The sequence below is a fragment of the Conger conger genome, chromosome 2 (genome assembly GCF_963514075.1).
Source record: "Conger conger chromosome 2, fConCon1.1, whole genome shotgun sequence".
Lineage (NCBI taxonomy): Eukaryota > Metazoa > Chordata > Actinopteri > Anguilliformes > Congridae > Conger > Conger conger.
Genome location: NC_083761.1, coordinates 19,642,739 through 19,668,428, shown reverse-complemented (window position 1 = coordinate 19,668,428; position 25,690 = coordinate 19,642,739). Strand labels below are relative to the sequence as shown.

The 25,690-nt window shown below is 40.0% G+C and overlaps 2 protein-coding genes across 5 annotated transcripts in view; one reads left to right on the top strand and one right to left on the bottom strand.

The window, feature by feature from the left end:
- Positions 1 to 2,793: 2,793 nt before the first annotated feature.
- On the top strand, positions 2,794 to 21,802 carry mapk8b (mitogen-activated protein kinase 8b). Of its 3 annotated transcripts, none has more exons than XM_061223629.1 (12): positions 2,794 to 2,953; positions 6,819 to 6,997; positions 7,407 to 7,536; positions 7,899 to 7,957; positions 9,406 to 9,544; positions 10,255 to 10,420; positions 12,656 to 12,727; positions 14,467 to 14,649; positions 15,091 to 15,215; positions 16,906 to 16,969; positions 17,148 to 17,225; positions 18,477 to 21,802. In XM_061223629.1, exons 2-12 carry the CDS (start codon positions 6,876 to 6,878, stop codon positions 18,620 to 18,622), a joined length of 1,284 nt encoding a protein of 427 aa, XP_061079613.1. In that variant the 5' UTR covers positions 2,794 to 2,953; positions 6,819 to 6,875; the 3' UTR covers positions 18,623 to 21,802. The 3 variants fall into 3 exon arrangements, with proteins under 3 accessions (XP_061079613.1, XP_061079623.1, XP_061079633.1); XM_061223639.1 differs by lacking the exon at positions 12,656 to 12,727 and adding an exon at positions 10,946 to 11,017; XM_061223649.1 differs by having other exon boundaries at positions 18,472 to 18,622.
- Positions 21,803 to 22,180: 378 nt separating this feature from the next.
- si:dkey-191m6.4 (rho GTPase-activating protein 22) overlaps positions 22,181 to 25,690 on the bottom strand; it is a 29,914-nt gene continuing 26,404 nt past the window's right edge. For both annotated transcript variants that reach the window (XM_061232929.1, XM_061232930.1), the window contains one exon: positions 22,181 to 25,507. In XM_061232929.1, the coding sequence (XP_061088913.1) occupies positions 25,285 to 25,507 (223 nt within the window). In that variant the 3' untranslated portion in view covers positions 22,181 to 25,284. The remainder of the gene's footprint in view (positions 25,508 to 25,690) is intronic.

Here is a 25,690-nt window from a genome sequence, read left to right as displayed (position 1 = left end):
ACATTGAAAACCAGACGGGCTGCAGCATTCTGGATGAGTTGTAGGGGTCTGATGGCAGATGCTGGAAGGCCAGCCAGCAGAGAATTGCAATAGTCCAGGCGGGACAGGACCATTGCTTGAACAAGGAGCTGAGTGGAATAGGTAGTGAGAAAGGGTCGGATTCTCTGGATGTTGTACAGGAAGAACCTGCACGCCCGGGTCACCGTAGCAATGTTCTTGGAGAAGGATAGCCTGTTGTCCATCACCACTCCAAGGTTTCTTGCACTAGGGGATGAGGTCACTGTGGTATCCCCTAGTGAGATGGAGAAGTCAGAGAAGGGAGAGGTTAAAGCAGGGATGAAGATCACCTCCGTCTTACCTGGGTTGAGCTTTAGATGGTGGTTGCCCATCCAGCTCTGGATGTCTCTCAGGCAGGCGGAGATACGGGTAGAGACCTGTGTGTCTGATGGGGGGAAGGAGAGAAAGAGTTGGGTGTCATCGGCATAACAATGATAGGAGACGCCATGAGCAGAGATAACGGGCCAAGGGATCTCGTGTAGACGGAGAAGAGGAGGGGTCCGAGGACTGAGCCCTGGGGGACTCCTGTAACAAGGGGGCGAGGGGTTGACACTCCTCCAGCCCAGGACACCTGAAAACAAAAAAAACAAAAAAAAAACCATACAGTTATTGACATAAGCTTTATTTTCTAAGACGTGTAAAGCACTGTGTTTTATCAATGATTCAATGGAATCAACCAAAGTCTTACGTTTTTCCAAAAAAAATATATTTCCCCAAAAAACATGTTCCACAATTAAAAAAACATGTTCCACAATCATTGGCACCCCTGGTGTAATACCTTGTGCAAACACCCCTGGCAAAGATGACAGCAATGAGTCTTGTCCTATAATTTGTGATAAGGTTAGAGAACACATTTGGAAGGATTTATTTACCATTGCTCCATGCAGAACCTTTCAGAATCATTGATATCCTCGGGACAAGCCCTTTTAGTTCAGATCACAGGTTTTTTATAGGATTTAAGTCTGGAGACTGGGATGGCCATTGCAGAACATGGTTGTTGTTTTGACTTAACCATTTCTGTGTGGATTTTGATGTATGTTTGGAGTCTTTGTCCTGCTGGACAATCTACCTACAGCCAAGACTCAGCTTTCTAGCTGAGGCAACCATATTTTCTGCCAAGATTTCCTGGTACCTTGTTGAATTCATTCTTAAATAGTGCCACTGGACCACTGGCAGCAAAACATCTCCAAAACATCAATGACCCAGCACCATATTTAACAGTGGGTATGAGGTGCTTCTCCTTGTATGTATTGCATTTTGGTGCCAAACATGTTGATGGTGTGTATGGCCAAAATGTTAATTGTTTGGTCTCATCTAACCATAGCACTCTCTTCCAGTCATAATTTCAATATGGTTTGGCAAATTCAAGATGCTTGGTTTTATTTATTGTGCTCAGTAAGGGCTTTGTGCCACCCATGAGTTTGCTGGTATGGCGGTGCCACTTTAAAAAAATGTTTTGGCTTGGTGACCCCAAGACACAACCAATCTTTGCAATTCTTAATGTGATCATTGGGTTACTTCCTCACCATCTTTCTTACCGTCTGTGAGCATTGTATGCGCTTTCACACTCTTCCTGGCAAGTTCACAACCATTCCATATGTTTTATTACTGCCCTTACAGTGCTAAGTGGTATGTTTAACTGTTTATGTATTTTTTTGGTACCAATTACCTGACTTGTGATGGTCAATTACCATCTGTGTCTTCTGAATTGACAGTTCTTTTGACTTTTCCCATGCTGATGGTTGACAAAGGGATTTTGCATGTATTTATACTCTAGGAAAACAGGAAGTGATTTAATTAGACTGAGATTAACTAAATTAATTGCAATTGTATTGCCAATTTCACTTTGTTTGATTTTATTTACAATAATAGTTAGTGGTGCCAAACCTGTGATTTTCAGGGGGGAAAAATTAGATTACTAAATAAAAAACATTCAAAACAGTGAAACATTGTAAATGTATTGAAATAAAAGTATTTAGTTTCCCCATATGTTTGAACATAAAATATAATTATCCATATTGTTTATTATTTGCATAATTTTTATAATGGGTGCCATTAATTCTGGAGCCCACTGTATGTGTTCATGCCAAAGTACCAAATGTGGGAAAAAGCAGAAATCAACAAGGCTTTTTTTTAACATATTTACATTACAAATACATGCAGGCAAATAAGCACACGCGCATGGATCTCTCTCTCTCTCTCTCTCTCTCTCTCTCTCTCTCTCTCTCTCTCTCTCGCTCTCTCTCTCTCTCTCGCTCTCTCTCTCTCTCTCTCTCTCTCTCTCTCTCTCTCACACACACACACACACACACCATCCATTGCTTCTGTGCAATCACTCAGCATCACAGGAAAATTTAACTGCCCATATCATGTAAATTAATCTGATGAGATGTTATTATCATCCTAGGGAAACCTGCAAATTGTAAGATAGATAGGTAGATAGACACACAGACAGACAGACAAATAGACATACATATATATATATATATATATATATATATATATATATATATATATATATATATATATATATATATAGCCATTAAACGAGGTCAATTTAATTTTCAGAACAAATCAGGACGTATGGTCTTATATCCTCTGTAACCGACTCTATTTCAGCATTGCAACATCATCATTCGCCAAGGCCTTGACGACCACTGTGTAAAATGGCAGAAACTGCTCGTCACGGAAGCGCAGAGATTACGTGACGTAGAACACAACTCTTCTGCAGTGCAAGGCCTGCCAGTGAAAAGAAACGCAGTGAATTCAGTGGTTGTGTTTCTTGGAAGAAATTATTAGTAATAATAGTACTTACATATTCAGTGGTGGATTTGAACAGGCTGGTATTGAAAGTGGATTTAGGGCGAACCAATACTTTCGTTTTTTGTTGGAGGAGGTAAGAAAGCGTTACATATATATATATTTAAAATACATGTTATTGTTAGCAGTGGGGGAGGGTGCTGCTGCTGGTGAGTCGTACACAACACAGAATACATTAGCTGGATCATTTTGTTATTTTTCGATCATTGTTTTTACGTGTGATAGCCTAGACTATATCTGAACGCATGTTGTTACTTGTAACATGTCAACTATTTGTCAGGAAACTAAATGATCCTTTCGTGTTTACAGCCTTGTCTGTGCGCTTCAAAATATCATATGGTGTTGAAGGCAACACAGTAGCTATGTCGTTCGAAAACTAGCTAGCTAGATTCTAGTTTGCTACATTGTCGCCTAATCAGTTCCAAACGATGAAATAATGCAGTGGCAATCTAATTAGGCGTTGCTAGCTTTTGCCAAATGTCACTACTGGGATATCTTGTGTTGCTCACATAGCCTACATTTTGATGAGATTACCAAGCAAAATTTGATGGCGGTTTTCTGAAGCTCACCAGCAGCTAATTATCAGTTGATTAGGTAAGGGTTTGTGTCTGTGTAAACTGTTAACTATTATAAACTAAATAGCTAATGTAGTAATTATATAGTAGGTGCATTATTGCACAAGGTCAACTCGGCTTTTACAATGAATGGATTTATAGTTGGCTAAATCAAACCACCGCCCGCCTGATCATTGTTGCTAGCTAGCTACTGAATTGGAGAATGTAGCACCTGCACAGCTTCGGGTCGATCTGCTGGTGTTTGACATTGTGAACGAGCCCATATCTCCACAGGAAATTCCGCAAACTGGTCACATTTTGGTTAGCCTATTTGAAGGCGAGATTTACCAATATGGAATGGAAATAGGTAGGCTACTTAGCTGTAATTGACATAGATGGGGACGGTTTACGGATATTGAGAGTATATTAGCCACTGTAACTGATAGTCTAATGCTGTACTGCTATAAGCATGGATGTGTGACGAGAATGAAAGTAGCCTATATTCTGCGTTTAACGTTACCATAATATGAAACGTGGAAACACGAAATGTGCATGAATTCCATTCTAAATCTAGGCTACCTCACTGTTGATTTGTAATTGATTATTGGTCGAGAAATATTTAGCTAATCAGCGACCACATCGAAAAAAACACTTCATTCATTTCGTAAAATCTGTGGGCATGATGTGAACGCGTTTGAATTGAATTGGAATCTTCAGGCACATTACGTTTTGCGATGTCCTGGTCACTGCTCATCTTGTGCCAAGACAGGTAAATATTTCATATTTTTGGGCAATATATGGGTGCGGTTTTGTTCAGGCCTGCTAAGAGTTAACCATGCATTTTGATTCGAATAGCCTAAAGGTCCGTTAAATGATGCTGCAAGTTAGAGAATTGTGTGGCTAAATTAACGAGGGCATGCTAATGGTCCTTCCGTACCCCCAAAGCCCTTTATATTATTATTATTATTATTATTATTATTATTATTATTATTATTATTATGTAGTTATACTATAGAATTGGCTTAGCGTGTGATCGTACAGTATAATGTAGAATATGGATGGCTTTTATGTTATGTTGTATCAAGTAATGAATGAATGAACATAATTTCAAATATTATATATACTGTTCAGAATAGTGTTTACCACTTCATCAAGGTACTACTGACCGGTTCCGATTCATCCATCTTTTTAGTGTTCGCATTTTAGTGTGTATTTTGCTATTGCATAGGCTGTATCTTCTCCGTCTTAAATGATTTATACGTTATGTTAATTATACATGTGACGTCAGAAACACCCCAGCCCCTCCCAAAAACAACAGCAAATGTATAAAAATTGATATAACTGTCCCAGATTGGCAAAGTAGCCTGTGATTGTTTGTATTGAAGATACGTCTGTGCTATATGAATACATAGATTTAGCTTAATTAAACCTCATATATGGAATATAGCTTTTTTCCATTGGAAGTATTTTGTTTTATTTTGAATGATGGTCTGTAAGGCATCAGTGGAGCATATTATTAGATAAACGGTTCATTGTTTAACCTGGTTCATGTGTGTGAACTAAGTATTAGTTATTCAAATCATTTTTTAATTTAATTTATTAAATTCTTTAAGAGCCAGGTGGTGTGCTCCTGTCAGTAAAAGCAAGTGGTTTGTTGCATTTCATCAGTTGTGACATTTTGGACTCAGTGCTTATCCACAGAAAACCAAATTACGTGAGCCTGTATTTCTTTAAAGTGTGGGAAGTGTCCTTACATGGGATAGTCCATTGAATCTGAAAAGGCAAAACTCTGAAGTCTGCTTGGCTGTGTGTTCATGTCATTGCCCAACTAATAATGAGCCCCAATGCCATATTTTGAGCATAGTTTAAGACCAACAGTCTCACCACTGTCCTGTGGATGCAGAACAGTGTTGCTTCCCTTTGCTTTCAGTTTGTATGCCCCATCGTTCCACAAATCACCACATTATGCAATAAACCTTGCATGCCTACTGAGTTACACTGTGCAAACATGTTACTGTGATTCTGCTCATTTCTTGTGCTCATGTGGGCTTCAGATTAGAGGGATGGTGGGAGGGAGGGAGACAGGGAGAAAGAGAGAGCTCTCATTGCCTAAACTGCTTCAGTGACCTTATGGGTCAGGGAAATGTGTGCGATTGGCCCCACCTTTCTCCATTTTGTCGAGGATGTTGCGGGATCATTACTTTTGGTTGCAGGCGATTTGCATTCCTAATTGCATCAGTGTTTCAACACTTGTTGTTTAAGATGCTGTCAATTAAAATTTTGAGTGAAAATTGTGGAGACGGGATGTACAGAGTGACAGTTTTTTCATGTTGCGTTTCTCAGTCTGTAGCCTCTCTATTAGCTGCCCCTTCTGCGGCGAGTACACAGGTCTTTTTCTCCCCTTTCACAATGCAATACCCTTTCTAGCGCTTTCCGACCCTTTTCTTAGCTTCTCCGGCTCATATTAGGCCTGGAGGCTGCAGCCATCTCTTACGCTGCGAATGGAGAAATAATGTTGTTCCCTCCACGGAGAAGGAGAAAATGGCAGCTCTGGGAGGTCAGGTCACGGTCTGTTTACCGCACGTCCATCAGCCAGAACCGGCATCTTCACCGCGTTTCCCCAAATTGAAATAATGATTTGTCTCTTAGCTCTAGATCAGATAAATTGGCCCTGTTTTGCATCAGCCGGCTTCTCTAATTGCTTATACAGTGTGTCCTTTTTTTTTCTCTTTTTTTTTTTTTCTCCTCAAACAATGGATTGCACTTGTGAGGCTTTGCATGTAGCTGTCTGTAGAGTTTAACCCGCTCATAACCCCACTCCCCGCATTGATGTAATGCTCTTAAGGACACCATCGAACATCCATTTAATGTGACATTCTCTGCACTATATTCTATACACTATTTTCTGATCATGATGTACAGTCAACTTTAATCCGTGTAATTCTTTTGTCATGATATAGACCAGGCTCTATCTGGAATAGAGTAGTGGGTTTTCTGCTGTGGACTGCCGATAAGCTCTATGTATCTGCGGACCTGGCTGTGGTCAGGAATCTGCCTTCAATATCTTGTGTAATCGTTGTCCATAAGCACCATCCACATCCTTGCCTGTGTGGATGTTCATATTGTGTGGATGTATTGCCTGCAGCTTCTGAAAGAATGGGAAACTTCTGATACTGAGCTATGTTAAATAACTATGCTGTAGGCAGATTTTACATTCTTTTTTTTTTTGGAAGTAAAACTTGGAAATGTGAAACTGGAAAGATACCCCCCGGCAAGCAGTGTGTGTACTCCTTCTAAAGCCATGGAAGCTTATGGAATACACATGTAACATTATTTGCCCTCCCTATTGTAAAACCCTTCTGTTATGTTTGTTGTCTTTCATACTAGGTCTTGAGACAGAAGCTTCACTTGGATGCCCACAGTAGAGTTGGCCCACATTTCAACATGAATAGAAATAAGCGTGAAAAAGAGTACTACAGTTTAGATGTCGGGGATTCAACATTCACAGTCCTTAAGCGATATCAGAACCTACGGCCCATTGGCTCTGGAGCCCAGGGAATCGTCTGGTAAGCCAATTGATCTTCGGCATGTGTCACTAAATGCTGGAGAAAAAAATCTGCCTTTTTCCATGTCTTAACCTCATTTTAAAATGGGGAAACGGCCTGTAAAATTTAGACTGAGCAATTTTGTAGCATATCAAAATAGTTTATATGGATGTCCATTTGAGAGTACGATATTAATGCAAGGAATATTGAAAGTGTATTGATGTTCATTATCACTTAACCTGAATTTTCTTTTTTAAATGTCACGAAAATAGGTTTGCGCAGTAGTCTGTAGCCCTGCTTTAATGAGATTTTGTATTAAACCTGACTGTGCGCATGACAGAAGCTGAAAGTGTGGGTTTTTCACAAGCGTTCTCCAAGAAAAGGTTGTTCTTCAGAACGAGATTAATCGGTTTCTTGTTTCGTCTTTCAGCTCGGCGTATGATCACAACCTCGAACGAAATGTTGCGATCAAGAAACTCAGCCGGCCTTTCCAGAATCAAACCCATGCCAAAAGAGCTTACAGAGAGCTGGTGCTCATGAAATGTGTCAACCACAAAAATGTAAGTCACTCCCCTCCAAAATCCCTACTACATTGCCTATAAATACATCCAGGTAGATACAAGTATGCTGTGTCATTTAAATTGGTTATGTAAGGGGAAGTGTGTGGTTTTCCAAAATTAATCTTTTTGGGTTGTTTAATGTCCGCTTCGTTGCAGTGCCAGTTCAATAGTCATAGTGAAAATTCATTTTAGTCAGGAGAAACGAGTGAGGAATATGGGAGCTATTCATTTTAAGCATTCTGTTCTTGTGCTGAATCTAGCAGTCTTATTCAAGGCAAATATAAATGTATGTGGCAGGTGTGCAAAATCAAATTTACAATAGCCACAAATATACTAATTTTGATATTTCTTTACTTTCACAGATTATTGGCTTATTAAATGTATTCACCCCACAGAAAACACTTGAAGAATTCCAAGATGTGTGAGTAATTTATTTGTCGTGTGATTAAAATCTAAGTGCAATCTGAAAGCGTGTTACTGCTTTTCAAGACGTGCCTACATGACTTTGTATTAATTATGTATATTCTAATTTATTGGTAGCGGAGTAATTTAAGCTAATTGGAAAATGTCAATCACGGGTGGCAATTTCCACAAGCTTGGCAGGGGATCTGACGGGACTTGTGTTGCAAAACTGTTGAGTCGATGATTTAGCTGCAGACTTGTTTTAGTCGACAGGCGGGAATGTGTCACATGAATGCCACACACAAGTCTGAAACCTTTTAGGTCATTGGCTAACTAACCGAAACCAGGAAATGTCAGCAAAGGAAACGTGTGTGAAACGTGGAGGACACGGCTGGCTGTTCAGAGAAATCACACACGTCAGCAAAGGTTCTTGCGTTCTGGTGTCAGGCACGGTCGCTGCAGGGAAGTGTTACATGCAGTGGTTGTTATCGGTCCTGACCACGTGCTGTTAATCACATTTAGCAAAATCAGCAAAATGCTCATCTGGGCTAGGTTACTGGAAATCAGACATGGGGCAGCTGTGTGTGCCAGAATATTGGAATTGATTTGAATTCAATTACCTTTTATTTGTATAGCACTTTTTTCAGATACTGTTGCAAAGATGCTTTACTGTGGAAATCGGGGGGGGGGGGGGGGGGGGGGGGGGGGGGGGGACACCCAGGCTGAACCCCCCCCCCTCAAAAGCAATCAATTGAGGGGAAAATAACTCCCCAGTGGGAAGAAAAACGCTGAAATGTTGCTGAGGGGGGAAAAAAACTCCCCAAGGAGTTTCTCTTGAGAGGGACCAGGCTAACACGGGAGGAGCCCATCCTCTGCTGGCCGCTCCAGTGTAATAGTTAAGAAGGAATGAATGGTAACAGAAATATAATGTGTGATCTATCAGATATAATGGGTTTGGCATGTTACAGCCAGAGTTAATGAAACTAGCAGGTAAAATAGTCCAAGCAGAGACATGTGGAGGTATATTCATTCATTCATTCAGTCATTCATTAGCCTAACCCGCTTATCCTGAACAGGGTCGCAGGGGGGGCTGGAGCCTATCCCAGCATACATTGGGCGAAATGTAGAGGTATAGCAATATGCAATTTAGAGAGACGGGATGATGATTCTTGGCCTCCTGGTTCTTTAACCAGTAGAGGTGTGTGTGAGTGTGTGAGTGAGTACTCTGTCTGTTTATGTGTTTGTGTATTTACTTATACGGTAGGGTTGATCGAATGCACAGTGATACTGATCTGGCTCTGATTGTGTGTCTTCAAGCCTTGTTCTGACGAGGGCTTGATATGGCTGAAAGGTCAATGCTAATGTTAGATTAAATGTTTATTTATTTATTTATTTTATTTATTTAGATTTTTTTTTTTTTTTTACCATTACAACAAGTACGGAAGTCTTTTTGTTTCACGTCCACAGGTACCTTGTGATGGAGCTGATGGACGCTAACCTGTGCCAGGTTATTCAGATGGAGCTGGACCACGAGCGGCTCTCCTACCTGCTGTACCAGATGTTGTGTGGCATTAAGCACCTGCACGCGGCCGGGATCATCCACAGGGTGAGCAGACCCCCTCTCTCCCCCCTCTCTCCCCCCTGCCTGCCCTCTCTCTGCTGGGCTGGAAGAGTCAGAGGGAAGGGTCCTTTTCCTGCGGTCGCTCTGGGCCTTACTCTGGGAAATGTCTGCTTGTTTGGTGGAGCTGAAGCCTAGGTTCTAGCACACTTCTGTGACCTTCAAGGGCAAGCTGGACCATTTCTACAACAATATATTGGTTGCTCACCGACTAATAATGATACTAATAATGATTGACTATATGTGTATAGCACTTTTCAAAACTGAGCCACACATTAAAAGAATGTGTTCTTTTTAGACAATATTTACAGTCACAGATTTTGCCTGCCTTGGAAATGTGTCTTTAATATTTACAGTATGCTGTGTATACAGTAAAACACAGTTTGTTAATCTTGGTCCTGTCGGTCCTGGTTTTAGTTCCTTCTAGGCTCAGGTAACCGTAGTTGATTCTCAATGTTTGTAGTGGAACTTGGGGAACTGAACAAATCGATCAAAAAGGCATTTAAACATGCTGCAGTTGTTCACAAACCATGGCTGTTTTGATCCTGTGCTATTCAGCAGCCATTGGACACTGTTGGTTTGATGAACTACAAAGAAAGTGCTAAACCCGCCAGGCAGTTTGACTCTGATGTGTCAATGTTCCGGCAACAAGGGGAAAATAAATAAATAAATATCCGTCCTTCCTGTTTACCCCTCAGGATTTGAAGCCCAGTAACATTGTAGTGAAGTCAGACTGCACACTGAAGATCCTGGACTTCGGGTTGGCAAGGACAGCGGCCACCGGTCTGCTGATGACTCCGTACGTGGTGACGCGTTACTACAGAGCTCCAGAGGTCATCCTGGGGATGGGTTACCAAGCCAACGGTCAGTTCTGCGGAACGTCCGACAACCCGATGTCTGTCGCATGCTTCCGTCCGGAAAAAAAATCTTCATATTTCTTGCACTCTCTTTAGCGAAGTATGATTTTCTTGACTTGCTGCATTTGTGTGTTTTGGAAACCCTCCTAAGGCAATATCAGCCCAGTAGTGTATAGTGTGTTCGCTCTGATAGAGATGCCAACATTAATACAGTCACTTATGCATGCTCCAACTCACCTTTGCTTGCTTTCTAATGTGTTTAAACCTTTTCCCTGTAAGAATGTTTTTCCCACAGGTATTTGGGCTTCAGATTTTCCAAGCTCCTCATGCGGGTACTGATGTACTGATTGGACATTGAGGTTAAAATCCTACTCTCGCTTGCATAACATAAAAATCCCATTTTGAAATCCCAGCCGGTAGTGAAACGCAGTACCTGCATGAGAGCTTCACTAACCCACGGATAATAACGTGTCTTGCTGACTTGTTGCTTTGCTTTATGTTTCCTCCTTCCTTCTACGCTGCACACGCTTAGTGGATATATGGTCTGTTGGGTGCATTATGGCAGAAATGGTTCGCCACAAAATCCTTTTTCCAGGAAGGGACTGTATCCTTACGCTGCTCGCAGCCGATGTGTGCTTTGAACTTTAACCAACTATTTTCTTTAAGGGGAGACTTGCTCATGTCACAGAATTTCAGAGGTCAAATTAAATTGAAATGAACATAAATTGATAGTCACCTGTATTTCAGTGATTCATCTCAGTTAGTTAGGTAACCGTGAGGTAAATGTTGGAGTACAGTAAGAGTATTTATGGGCTTGGTACCCTGTTGCAGGAGAATGAGTCAGATTAAGAAATAGTCTGGTCTCTATCAGGGAGGGTGCGCAGTGGTGCAGGTAAGGGAGTGTAAGGTGACCATGCAGGCTGCATATCAATGTGGGAAGCTTTCTGCTGGTCATGGGTGAAATGCACTGCACTGGTGATCGGACATTGAGGTCTCATACTATACATTACAGGCATACTGGCCGTTAGCATTACAGGGTTTTTCCTGGCTCAAAATAGTGCTGAGCTGGTGAATTGGCATGACAGCGACTGTGTTCTCCAGCTTTGCTGGTGCTGTCAACTCAATGTGTTGTCTCCCTGTATTTTAAATATTTTATATTTATTATATAATGTTTGGTAAAGTCTTCAAGAGACAACCATGATGCATTGAGATGTACAGTACGCTATACATATATTTTTATACATTCTCTTACAGATTGCTTGCATCATCTGCTTTGTCACTGGTGTTGCTTGTACCTTGTAACAACATTAAATGTTTTTCAGAATTTAATTTCTCAGTTCTGCACATACAGGCTAAAACTGTGTAAATTAATAATAAAGTGGTTCGAATCCACTCAGTTGCGTAGAATTGCCAAGTCCTGAACCATTTCTCATTCATTCCATTGTTCATACCATATTTGTATAAAATATTATCAGATATTTGGATATTTTCAAAGAATTATGTCAAATTACACTGCATGTTGATCTATAAATATATGTTAAAAGTTGGAGGAAGCTTCATAAATCAACCGACATCCCATCTATAGCAAATGCTTGAGTGTGCTCTCAAGTGGATTCTACTGAAGGTAATTTAGTGTCTTAAGTCTAAGGTTGCAAATAAACCTGAAAGCGGTTAGAACTAACAAAAACAATTTCACAACCAATGTTGGAGGCTTAGACAGTGTGAAAAAACACTTGGGTCTAAGACATTTCAGTGCAGGAAAAACCCTGCTTCAGCGTCAGCAGAGTAAATCCTGGCATGCTTCTTGGCTACAGTGGCCTTGTCTGTACATCCTGTGTGATTACTCTGTACTCTGTAGCTTTGTATGGAAATCATTGCACCCGGTTTAAGCGTTACTACTGTTTACAACCATTGGAAAAAAAGATCACAAAAGGACTCATAAATATTTATAAGCCTTTGATTGTCAGTGTCTTGCTGGCACATGCTGTTCAATCATTTTTAAGTGCTTGGTTCTTATTCATACTTCCATAATCAGTGTTTAATCATAATGCTTCAAAACCACAGCTTAAAAAAATGAATTAGACTTAACTTGTGGTTGGACACTGATGGCAGTTGCATGGCGTTCATTTCCCGTGTTATATTCACTGTGCCATCATTCCTTTGTGCCTGTCACTTTATTTTTCCTCCCCCGTTTTATTGTTTTTGTTCCGCATGTTAATTTCATGTCATTTCATTTTTTCAGTTGATGTCTGGTCAATTGGCTGCATCATGGCAGAAATGGTGAGAGGTAGTGTGTTGTTTCCTGGCACAGATCGTATCCTTACCTTCGTTTCACGGTCGCCTCATCGTCGGCGTGTGTGATGGATGGACCCTCTCCACTTTCACTTCCCTGCTCCCACTCCTTCCCTACACCCTCCACCTTTCGTTCAAACATAACTTCCCCTCTGCTAGTTCTCAAACCCTCTGAAGAGTAGATTTTGTGGAGAGTTTAAAAAAAAAAAAAACGTTCTGTTTCAAAATTCTAAATGAGTGTTCTAGAACTCCATGGCTGTGAGTTGTCAGTAGTGATCGTTACATCAGCATTAGAATGTTCAGTTAAGAACATTCTAATCGCATATTTGTGATCTTACACCTTAAAGGCCCACTCAGTAATTTCCACAAGACTTTTGGTTTCTTTTAGAAGGAAGATCAGGTGGGTGGTAATTAACTAAGTCCCTCAGTGGATCATGATTCATATTACTTGTAGTTTGTAACATCGTGCACTTGCATCTTTGTAACCTGGGCAAAAACTACCTACTGGTCTCTGATGCTGAGCCATTCTAACTGTTGCAAGACTACTGTAGCAATGCAAAATGCATCTGAGGCAGTTAGGCATGGTTTATATAGTGAAATGTTATGGGGCGGCCTGTGCGTAGTGGTTAAGGTACATGACTGGGACACGCAAGGTCGGTGGTTCTAATCCCGGTGCAGCCACAATGATCCTCCCCTTGAGCAATGCCCTTAACCTTGCATTGCTCCAGGAGAGGATTGTCTCCTGCTTAGTCTAACTGTATGTCGCTGTGGATAAGAGCGTCTGCCAAAATGTTAAAAAAATGTTAGCTAACCATTCCATGGTAATGAGCTGAACAAGGACTCCAAGACATCCATTATATAAAGCAAAGAATGAAATGCTGAAAAATGGATGGTGAACAGGGAAGTTATTTAAACACTTATTTTACCTGCTTATTAAGTCCCTTCCCTTTTAAGACTATCGGTATTGTTATTTTTATTAGGAGAATAATATATATATTTTTTTTACTGTATCTTTTACCATTTATCATGTGTTTTTCCTCATTGTAATCTATTAGCATTTTATTAGCAACCCGAATTACTGAGTGGGTCCTCAAAGGGTTAGGCTTCTTCGAGAATGCGATTCCCCCCCACGCTCCCCGCCCGGTTTATCTCTCTAGAACTGCTTTAATTAAACACTCAGCGTTGTAAATGGCACGAAAAGGTCCGTCTCTAGAGTCTTGATGGTAAATGCTGGCTGATGAGCTGTGGGCTGTTAATACAGTCTTGAGGGCCTGCAGTGATGTGTGCTGGCTCGCCCGCACCAGAGGAGACCGCTTACGGTGTCCTCCGCCATCCAACACTGTGAAGTTATTTCAGCACATGTTTGTGCACTGAAAACTGCATAGGAGGTTTCATGTTCTGAGGCAATTCAAGCTGTATGAGAAAAAAGGTTTAATTCCTTCTTTTGATATCGGTTGACGTCTACCTGACCAATGGTAATGCATCGTTGGGACTGAAATAATTGTGCAGTTGGTAAATGGGACCATTGTATGCTGATGATTTATCCTTTTTTAATAAGTTGAGCAGAAACTTTTGTAAAAGTTTAATTTGTCTTTAATTTATGTGTGCCGTAAACACGGTTGCAACAGCCGCGATTGAACTGTTTATTTTCTCCTTGTCCTGCTGCATGAAAAAACTGTTTGAACAGTCTTCAAAAGGTGTGGAGTATATGTAATTGCTCTTGTGAACGTGGCAGCGTTTTTCTTACATGTGCGGACGTAGATATTGATCAGTGGAATAAAGTTATAGAGCAGTTAGGAACCCCGTCGCAGGAGTTCCTGATGAAGCTCAACCAGTCGGTCAGGACCTACGTGGAGAACCGGCCCAGGTATGCCGGGTACAGCTTCGAGAAGCTCTTCCCCGACGTCCTCTTCCCGGCCGACTCTGAACACAACAAACTGAAAGGTGAGATCTGTTCTGCAGACTGCCTTTATCATAAAGAGAAATTCTGAGCAATAATTCTCCTGTACGTGTGCTTGAAAGTCATCTGGTCTTAAACCCATAGCTTTAGCTGTGTTTATGCCTACGTCTTAATTTAATGTTCCCTCTAGATGTATTTTTTGCTTATGCCCTGGCTTTAAATTCATATATCTTTAGCTTCTTCTGAGCTTTTTCTTATACTAATTCTTGCTGTAACCTGTGACCTTCTTATTTGACCTCTAATTGCATTTTTTATTCTACCTTGATTTAAAGTAGTTTCTTGTACTGATAATGTCTCAGATGAATATGATTCTCACATAAGGGATTTCTTCCTTTGGCTGCACTCATTTGTACACGGTTTCATGAACTTTGATGTGGCAAATCTACTCAACTCATACTTGCTTTTTCATCTGTCCTCATTCGCAGCGAGTCAGGCGAGAGACCTGCTGTCCAAAATGCTGGTAATAGACGCGTCCAAGCGGATCTCAGTGGACGAGGCCCTGCAGCACTCCTACATCAACGTGTGGTATGACCCAGCGGAGGTGGAAGCAGTAAGTGTTCTGACCCCGGCCAATCGGAGGGAGTTATTCCTGGCCAGGCAGGGGTGCCGTGAGTGGTGGGGGGGGCACAGGATTTTCTTGTCTGGTGGGGCCCAGTGTGAAATCTGTTTTATGGAGCCCAAATTCACTTGTGTTGCCTCTGTCTGGCGGCTGCTGATGGCCAGTCTCAGCTCACAGTGTCAGGATACAGCTATTGGTAGCCTAAATCTTTTATTTATTTTATTTTTTTCCAATTTTCTACCAATTTTGGTGGCCAGTTGTACCCCGTTTATTTCAATCGTCCCTGTATATTGAGGAAACACTGCTACAACCCTGCCCCTCGGTGGCCGGAAAGAGATCGACACGCCTTCTTCAAGCTGCATTGTCTCGAGCCCCGGGCAATCAGGGGCGCTCGTATGCAGCGAACCTCCCCGCCGAGTCCCTCCCCACACCGCTTCCTCATGCACAGACCAGGACCGGGACGCGAACCCCGCTCCTCGGTGTGCAAAGTCTGATGCCTTCTGGATTTGATAGTGGTGCTTTTCGAGTTACTTCTGACTCATGCAAGGAGCACCACAGCTCCAGGTCATGCGCCTCCCCAGGCATCCACAAGCCCGTTTCTACCAGGCACACCAAATAAAAGAGGGACATATTTCTCACTAAGCACGGCTGCTAGCCTGTCCGCACTTGCCGTCTCGGTGGCTCAGGGTTAGCTTTAGGTACCCGGGCTGACTTCTCACTTCTCCGCCATAATCTCAAGGCTTCGCTGATTGACAGGAAGGCCTTAAAGGGCAGGTTTCATGAATAACGCAGCAGTGCGAGACTGTTGTTTGATGTGCGCGTGTGAAGTGTTGATTCGCCACAGAGGGGAAAACGTGTGGAGTGTTGACGGATGAGAGGTGACATTTGGGCTTTTCAATCGGCTATGTCTCCAGGAGCGAGAGCTTGAATGTTTCCCAACGTGTTCGTCTTCAAACTGTTGGAATGGAATTTCAAAATGGTGGAATTTCAAAATGCATATCCATACAGCCTTTGTGAAGCATGTGTAGCCCCTTTGTTACCGTGGCTTCACGGTATTAATGAATCATTAATAAGCATTAACGAGACTGTTTACGTCACAGGTGAGAATAGCATGCTGAGTCATCTTTCATCAAAGCTTTAATTTCATTATGAATGATTTATCAGTACATTATTATGACACATTCATGACACATTCATGAAGGCAGTAATAAACATATCCAGAATTCCATTATTATTCCAAGGCTTTTTATTTTTAGATTTTAACCCATCGGTTTTATCATTTTATGTGATTTTATGTACTCTGGGTTTACTGTAGCCCTGGTTGAAAATCTATAAAAATGTAATTATCTCTGTCTTATGAGCCAAACCATTAAAAGACCATATTCTCCTCTCAGTATTTCATGATACTGCTTTTAAAAATGAAGGCTATCCCATTTACTACCACTGTTATTGGATTCCTCTGTTGGCATAAACCTGTGGTGGTTATTTATCTATTTATTTATTTTCTTTTTCAAACTCTCTTATCATACCTAATTTTGGCCAACAATTCATTCAGTTTCCTGTTTAGTCCATAAATCAGTAATGTGGGGCTTGGCTGTTAGCCGGATGGTGTGGAGCTGTGGGGCTTCTTGTGGCCATTTTGTGACGTGTGTGTGACCTGCCTGTGTGTGCCCTGTTCCAGCCTCCGCCCATGATCACGGACAAGCAGCTGGACGAGAGGGAGCACACGGTGGAGGAGTGGAAAGGTAGACAGATTACAGGATTAATTCACAACCGGATAATCCCATCTCTGTGTATCACAACAGCAATTAATCTGTGAGATCAGGTTCCAACTCTCCTCATATCCAACTCTCCTCATTTGCTCTTCCTCTCTCTCCTCTCTCCCCCTCTTTTTCTCTTCCTCTTTCCCCCTCCCCACCACAGAGTTGATATACAAGGAGGTCCTAGACTGGGAAGAGAGGATGAAGAATGGGGTGATCAGAGGACAGCCAGCCTCTTTAGGTTAGTTAACTGAGCTTCTGTTTCAGGCAAACAAGAAACGCTGCTTTTTTACAGAATATCAATTTGTTCTCTAAGAGGTCTGATCTCTATTAGATTATAAGGTCATATCTGTACAACATTCTGATCTCAAATCAGTCAAAAGTACTTCTTTTCTGTTTACCAGTATCTTTTTTCCTTATTGTGCACGCCACATAGACAGTGTGCCTCCTTCAGTCTAATGCGCACTCATTCTCAATGTTAGGTTGTATGTCAAGCAGTCTTCTATCTCCACTTAGGAAGCAAACTGGCTTTTAAAATGACAGTTCTCTCCTCTCTTAATTTTTGCTTGTACATATTTGACAGTTGCGAGCTGAACTTGGTAAGGACACTTCAAGTTTCATTTCAATTGCTCTATTTCTGATTGTGGATGTGTCGCTTAAAAATCAGGAACTGAAATTCATTTCTATGGCACCTCTTTGATTCACTCATGAGGATGTGTGTATTGAATTGGCAGTTCAAAAAACTACACAAAATAAATTGTATGAAGTTCTCTTGTGAGGATTCACAGAAGGGTTATTTGACCTCAGAGAGAACATAGAAGCTCTCCGAGCCAACCAGCTTTGAATTAAGTGTAATTCAATGTATTTTCAGTATTAAATGGGAAAAAAAGGGAAGTAATTTCTTTTAGAAAGGAACTCTGAGGTAAGCTGCGGATTTGGATCACAGTTTGTCTGTTTCTCTGCTAGGTTGAGCTTTTCGGTGTTTACAGTGACACATGGTGGTGGAGCTAAGCTTGCGGGGAGGGTGTTAATAATGTAGCAGGGTGCAGCTGTTTCTCCTGTGGTCACGCAATGGTGAGCCTGAACTCGCTTTCCTCCCCCCACTGGGTAACAGAAGAGAAGTTCCCAATGGTAGCACTGCTTAATTGGAAGCCATGGCAACAGGCTGACATCTGAAATGACTAACAGTATGGAACATGCTTCATTTTTCTGGACCCAAACAGACATATTTTGAATCTGAACGTGGCAGAAAATAGCCCTGGATGGCAGGAGGAGAAAAATTGCACAAACAGGTTGCCATTTCTGTTTTATGTTCTCCGATCCAGGCAGGATGTGTTATGGTGCTGTTACAGCTTCCTGCTACTTGCCGTTCCTGTTTTTGACGCGTCTCGGAGCAGTTGTCAAAGGCGCGGGCTCGTCTACAGCGTGTCGTTCAGGGGTCGCCCTGCCCGCGTTACATTTCTGATTTAATACTCTGTTTCTCATAGCGCAGGTGCAGCAGTAATCAACGGCTCCCAGCATCCGTCGTCGTCCTCATCTGTCAACGACGTGTCGTCCATGTCCACCGACCCGACCCTGGCTTCCGACACAGACAGCAGTTTAGAGACCTCAGCAGGACCCCTGGGCTGCTGCAGATGACTATCAACCCGTCTCGGCCCTACTGTTTGTGTTCGATGGTATAGAATCTAGGCCAGTTTTTTTGTTTGTTTTTTTGTTTTTTGTTTATTTTGTTTTTTAAATGCGTCAGTTTCTTTTGGTTTTTTAGTTTTTCCCCTGAATGCTCATTGGTTTTAGCCTGTAAAATATTGTGGAATATCTTCTTCTTTTTTCCTTTTTTTTTTCCATCTGGAAAGAAGTTAAGAACGGTGAAATGTTTTTTTAACACTAAGGTATCCAGCTAGCAAGCGACTGTGAGCATTTTTGAGTGCTCTCACAAGCTGATTTTGTTTTGGTTACTGCTCTACCAATTTGCCATGTTGTAGAGTGATTGACATAATTTGTAAAGATTTTTTGGTAAATATATTTTTAAATATTTTATTTTTCATTTGGGTGTGCGGTGAGCCATTTTTAAGTGAAGTTAAGTATGTGTCATTTTAGTATTCTCAATTATCTGCTCCAAAAGTCAAAGAAGCAGTTTTATTTCTGTTATGGTCACAAAGTGTATACTGTATGGAACATTTACATCCATTTGGTAGATTTTAAATATGTTTGGCAAACATTTGTTAAGAATTAACTTTCTGTTTTTGCTTTACTGCTTCCTTGTAAAGTTTTCAGGTTAAGACAACTATTTTTTTTACTCATTTTAGTTGTCTTAAAAGAATATTTATTGAGATTTTTAAAACTATTGGTTGGCCCTCAGGCAACTTAATTGCTAGACTCCTACTTTTTTTGCTGTTAAATGTTTTAATGACACATTTTTCAAATCTCATTGGATTCTTTGGTTCATAATTTTTGGCTAAAATTTACAAGTGTATTGAAAGGTAACAAAAAGCCTTCAGAAAAAAAGTTTAAATTTGGCTTCGAGCTTAATGTGCTGCTTACTTTTCCTGCATTGGTTAGCATCATGGTTATTTTCTGTGGATAGATATTGCATTCAAAATGGAGGGAACTTATTCCCAACCAGACAACACAGTGAAGCTGAAAATGAATTTTGTGTCACTAATTGGAACTGTTTATGTGTGAAACTGGGCAAAGCATTGACAAAGTGTGGATTTTTTAAAGAAATATTTTTCTTCCAAACTTCATTAGTGATCAAATTTAAACAAGGGCCAAGAAAGTCAAAGGACTTTGGAGATATTGCAGTGCCTAGTGATAAGAACAAAATACAGGTACATTTTCTGCATGCTGCCAGTTTACAGTGTTACAAATAGCAATCCTGTTTAGAAATCCCATTTTAAAAGACATTTTCCTGGAAGTGTGGTTCTAATAGTATCTTACAATGCTTATTTAGTGTGTGTTCTTCCATAATTAGTATTTCCTGTGTCAACTTGCGGTATGTTTACATTTTTTGATGAGCATTTTTGCTCTCCCGATTCATACAAAATGAAAATGAACAAAAGAAAATGGAATCCTGACAGTAAAACCAGTTGGAATGCAGGATGTATAGACGCATGTGTGCACTGTAAATGTATTTAATTTGCCCTCCGCTGACAACATACAAGGAATAGAAGCACCAGTTTAGAAAAATCAAAACAAAGCATTAAAATTGTATGCAATAAATGGCATAAGTTTTATTTTAGTTATAAAAGGAAAAGTGCCTGTAGTTGTCATGCATTCATTCCTGTACAAGATGTACTAGAAGAAAAGGATTTGATGTTTCCGAGGTACATGGTGTGTGTGAAAAGTATAGTACTAGTGTTTCCGCAATATTCAATCAGATCTGAGGTGGTTCTTGTCACAAGTGAAGTATCTATTTTTCTACGGCATTGGTTTTAAGTTGGAAGTGGCAGTCTCCCGAAAGGACAAAGTAAGTTTAAAAAATGGAAACGAGTTATAGCACATGTTTATGCTGAGGGCAGTTTTATCAAGGTTTTTCATCAAAGTGATTTTTTTAACAACAAGTGATCATTAAATATGGTTTTCAGCTTTATATTGTTCCAATTTAAATGTACTGTTACTGTCAACAGTACTTCTTAGTACCTTGATGGAATTCCGCGCTCTTATTTTAGCAGTTTGATACAGCTGCGGGTTAGAAAAGCAGAACCGGTCTTGTCAGAAAGAATGTTAACCCCTTTTGGAGCACAGTGTTGTAGAATGTAAAGCGATGTGTAACTGAGCATATGGGAAAGTGAGGAAGTGGTGGAGAATGTCCAGAAAATTGAAACGTCTACATTACGCTAGCCCACGCAAGGCATCCATTGTCCAAGTAGTTGACTCAGTACATTAGATGATTCCTTTTAAATATGTATTTTTTACTATTATTTGTTTTAAGTGCTCTTAATTTTGGGATTTTCTTTTGGTCTGTCCTTATCCCACTACAGGAGACATGGTATTTTAGGGTAGCTTTTCTCATGCTTTTACTGTTGCGCATCTTTCAAAATACAAAATAATCCCAATTAAAGTAGGCTTTGATGAACTACCTCACACTAAATTTCTTGGTTACTTAGCTGCCCACATTAGGTGTAGAAATGTGAATACAAATTTTCATTATTTATTTATTTGAACGTGTACAATTGTCAATGTTAGGAGACTTCTAGTATTGTATGTAATGTATACTTCACCTAGAAGTAAAGAAAAAAATGTTCATGTATATTTTTCTTTTTTTCTTTTGTTCGATTTTTTTTTTTTTTTTTTTTTTTTTTTTTTAAACAGTTCATGTGCAATACCTTCTGCAAATTGTGCAAGTAGTAAGTGGTGGATATAGCCATGTAGATGTATGTTTTCTGAAGGTAGAATAATAATGTTTGGTACTGTCGATCCATGTTTTCCTTTTTATAAATTAGAACGATTCTCTGTGACTTGATATAGTCATGATTTAATGTAATCAAGCCTTGCCAGTCCTTAATATCTGTGCCCAGAAGACAGTGTGAGGGGATCATATGCATGGCCAGATATATTTCGATCTTTAGATGGTAAGGCCAAATAAGTAATACAGAAAATATGTAAATGCCTAAAACAAGCTCATGTAACTATGGTGCTGGTTTGTAATGTTTGCTTGTAAGGCCAGCCATGCAGGTTAAGAATTCCTTGTTCTGGGTATTCTCTACCACAGACTATGAAAAGTGCACTATTGGAATGTATGCACTGGGATTCAATAATGCCAATTAAAAAAACAAAAACAAAAAAAAACATGTAATGCAAATAAACAATTGAATTTGACATGTGCATTAATCCTTTAATTCGCAAGTATGGGTATTTGTTGGATAATTATTCTTTCCATAATTATCAAAAGAAAAATATGGTTATTGTAAGATTGGACATTCCATTTAAAATGGCCAGTGCTTTATTGTGTATTTTAGGCCCAGGTATCTGCTCTGAACAGATTTTTAAACAATTATATTTCAGAGAATGTGTTGGCTTTTATGATGTTGTATTGGCAGTACACTTGGCAATCGATGCTTATAATTAAGACATGATCACGTGTCTTTGGATTAATATTGCGACCAATCATAAGGATTATTAAGTATGATTGTTCTTTCCATTATGCACCAACTCGAATGGACAATTCAACAAATTAAGCAAAACAAATGAGATCTCTTTATTGAGGAGTTTTTGACATTTTTAATTTTTTAAAAGGTCCTATTACACCACTTCAGTAATCAAGTATGTCATGTAACAGCACATTTTTCAATTACCATTTCCTTCAATGAGGATTAAAATTGAGAACCCATTCTGAGGCTGTTAGAATATCGAGGTTAACATCACCTGAGGTTTGTGGTAATGACTAATACTGCTCACAGCAGAATGGCAGGGTAATGCAGAATCTTTGTTAAAGAATGACCCCATATGAATGGCTGCCTGCTGGACTTTTATAATGGACTTTTCTTACAGAATAAATATTATGTTACTCAATGAAAGAACTATAGACTCTAGGACAGCTGGTTACAGTAGTAATATTTGAATCCCCCCTTTTGCCAAAGAAAATGCCTGGGCGTACTCTTTTTTTTTTTTCTGTAATTGTAGGAGGTTAGTACCTCTTGAAACCTCTTGAAGTTCTACCATTTTGTGGAGAGTCAATTATAAAGGTCAGTACATGAACATGTTCTTATGCTGCTCTCACATCGACATGAGTATGCACTACTTGCAGCCGATGCAAATTTCTGCATGCCCAAATTCCATTCCGAGAAACTATCCACACATAGATCACGCCAACCTATCAAATTATGTCAGTGGCCCTAGACTGTTCTGCAATCTCATTCCAAATGACAGAAATAAATGTGACCACAGTTACACAATGATATGCTTCATTAGACAATCAATATGACCACTCTTATTTGGATTATGTGTCAAAAACCATTTCAGTCTTATACCACAATTCACCATATATTCTCATATTTACAATAAATAGGCCAAAGTCAGCAATTATTGAAAGACTCTTCTTGTTTCGCAAATACTGTAAAATAAGAAAAGAAAATCTGGAACATATGCATTGAACAAAAAATTTGAAGGTAGGAAAAAATGTACATAGCATACTTTAATATATGACACATCGACATAAACTGAAAATAAATATTTTTAATGTACATTATCTTTTTGAACATTTTAGTATGTGGATTCCCACACATTAGCATGATTTGGGTGTTTTGAGAGGGAAGTGTAAGATAGGTGAGGCAGTGGTAAATCTATTACTACTGAGTATCAAAAGATAATTTCCTGACTGATAATGAATTCTATTCCAATCAGACAACCTTTTCTGTTCCACATGCAGTAATCCTTTGAAGGCACTATTATGGCAAGACACTGCTTGTGTGTGTATATATCAGAGAAAGGGGGCAAATGATGAGTTTGATTCTGAGAGTGCATGACTGTGTCTGTTTGTGTATTTTAACAAAAAGCCACTCTGGATCAGTTCCATGTGTAAAAATTGATCATGAATACTGTTCTAGCTGGGTGTGTCTGGTTTAGTAGAATCATGCTTTGGTCTTTTACGCATAAAATGAAAGCCATATGATGCCAACAATATATTTGCAATAAATATCCAAATCTCACTATATTACTTTTCAGGTAAAAAAACAAAACCAAATCAATACAAACAAAAAAAAACATCAAAGCGTTACCAGAAGTCTACAGCTCATGAGTAGATGTAAACCAAAGACTGAGGTGCTATCACAAAATGACATGGAATTACCTTATCAGTATCAGGAGTAACAATGACAAAAACAGCCATTGATGAACATGCTGTACCCTTAAAAAAAGTCACGCACACACACAGTATATAGTGAGGTCCGTATGTATTTGGACAGTAGTACTTTGGAGTCTGTTATTGGCGTCAACATAAGGACCTACATTGTGCCAATGATAGTCAAGGAAGCCATTATGAGAAATAAAATAAAAACTCACAGACATAAGATAAGACCAAAATAAACTGTTCGGTATATCATTAAGAAGAAAGAGAGCTCAGTAATTGCAAAGGGGCTGGTAGGCCAAGAAAGACGTCTATTGTTGATGGCCCAGAAATTCACCATAATGAAGAAAAACCCCCAAACAACTGTCTACCAGATCAGAAATACTCATCATTTGGTAGGTGTAGATGTATCAGTGACTACTGTCTGCAGAAGACTTACACAAACAGAAATACAGAGGCTACAATACAAGATGCGAACTACTAGTAAGCTGCCAAAACAGGATGGGCAGGTTACAGCTTGCTAAGAAGTACCTAAAAGAGTTCTGGAAAAGGGTCTTGTGGACAGATAAGACCAAGATTGACTTGTATCAGAGTGATGGCAAGAGGAAAGTGTGTAGGCCAAAAGGAACAGTCCAAGATCCAAAGCACCCCCATCATCTGTGAAACATAGTTTGGGCATGTATGGTTGCCACTGGTGCTGGCTCATATGCCTTCATTGATAATGTAACTACTAATAGCTGCAGTGTTCTGAAGAGTAAAGAAGCATCTTATCTGCCGAAGTTCAATCAAATGTCGTCAATCAAACTCATTGGACGGTGTTTCATCAAATCAAGGCATGTTAATGTTCTCAAAGTGCTGTCTTTCTTTTCAAAGATGTTCCAAACAGTTTGTTTCAGTAAGCATATTATTTCGCCTATGTCTGAGTTTTATTTCCTCTAATTTCTCAGCATCATAATGGTTTCTGTGACTTTCATGGCACAATTCTGATCCTCATATTGACCAATGGCAAAAGCCTAGATTCAGGATGAGATACTGAAAGCTTGCTCATACCTGTACTAAGGAAACAATTGAATACACCTGTATAATCAAAACAGCTGAGAAGCCAATTGTCCAATTACTTTTGGTCCTCTAAGCAGGGATGCTCTCTCTAAGAAGGGATCACCCGATATGGATGTAAATACCCTCAAATTAATGGTTACAGTTTAACCTCATATTCATTGTTTCATTTCAAATCCAATAGCAGAGCCAAAATAAATTGTACCACTGTCCAAATACTTATGGACCTCACTGTATACCGGACCATTCAGTTAAAATATTGCCAATTTCCTATCTGTAATACGAAACACATACTCTGTAGAACAGATCTTACAATGCATATGCTTTACAATTTTATTCCACGGTTTATAACTATATTTACATTACACATATTAAATTGGCAACAATTAAATAGAAACGCATACTACTGTATTTTACATATACTACTTTTTTCATAAGGGTATTTTTGTCAGTGTGGATTTCATATGTTGCTGGTCCGTGCACCCAGAGTCAGGTCCCCCAGTGTGGAGAAGAACTGTTCCATTTCCTCCTGCAGAACACGGTTCCGGTTCTCCGCATCCTCCCGGGCTCGCTCCGAGTTCCTCAGCTTGATCTCCAGCATCCTCTGCTTCTTCCTCTCCTGGTCCATCTCATTTTCCAGCTTCTCCATCTGGACGTGTAGGGCTGCACTTGACTCCTCCAGCCTGCAGGGGAAGACCATGAGCTTCTCAGCCAGGTGTTTTCTCAACACTTAACATGACATGCATTTAAAAGATATTTCCTAGGGAAAATAACAATTTCTCCAAGGCACTGTGAAATAAGGTTCCAGCATTGTTTTGGACTTTATCAATCAATCCAGAAGGCGTGTGACTCATGTGAAGCCTGAT

Coding starts and splice junctions, on each gene's coding strand:
- mapk8b (XM_061223629.1), top strand. CDS start 6,876: ATGAATAGAAATAAGCGTGAAAAAGAGTACTACAGTTTAGATGTCGGG. Junction 9,545..10,254: donor CGGCCGGGATCATCCACAGG/GTGAGCAGACCC, acceptor TTTACCCCTCAG/GATTTGAAGCCCAGTAACAT. Junction 15,216..16,905: donor ACCCAGCGGAGGTGGAAGCA/GTAAGTGTTCTG, acceptor GCCCTGTTCCAG/CCTCCGCCCATGATCACGGA.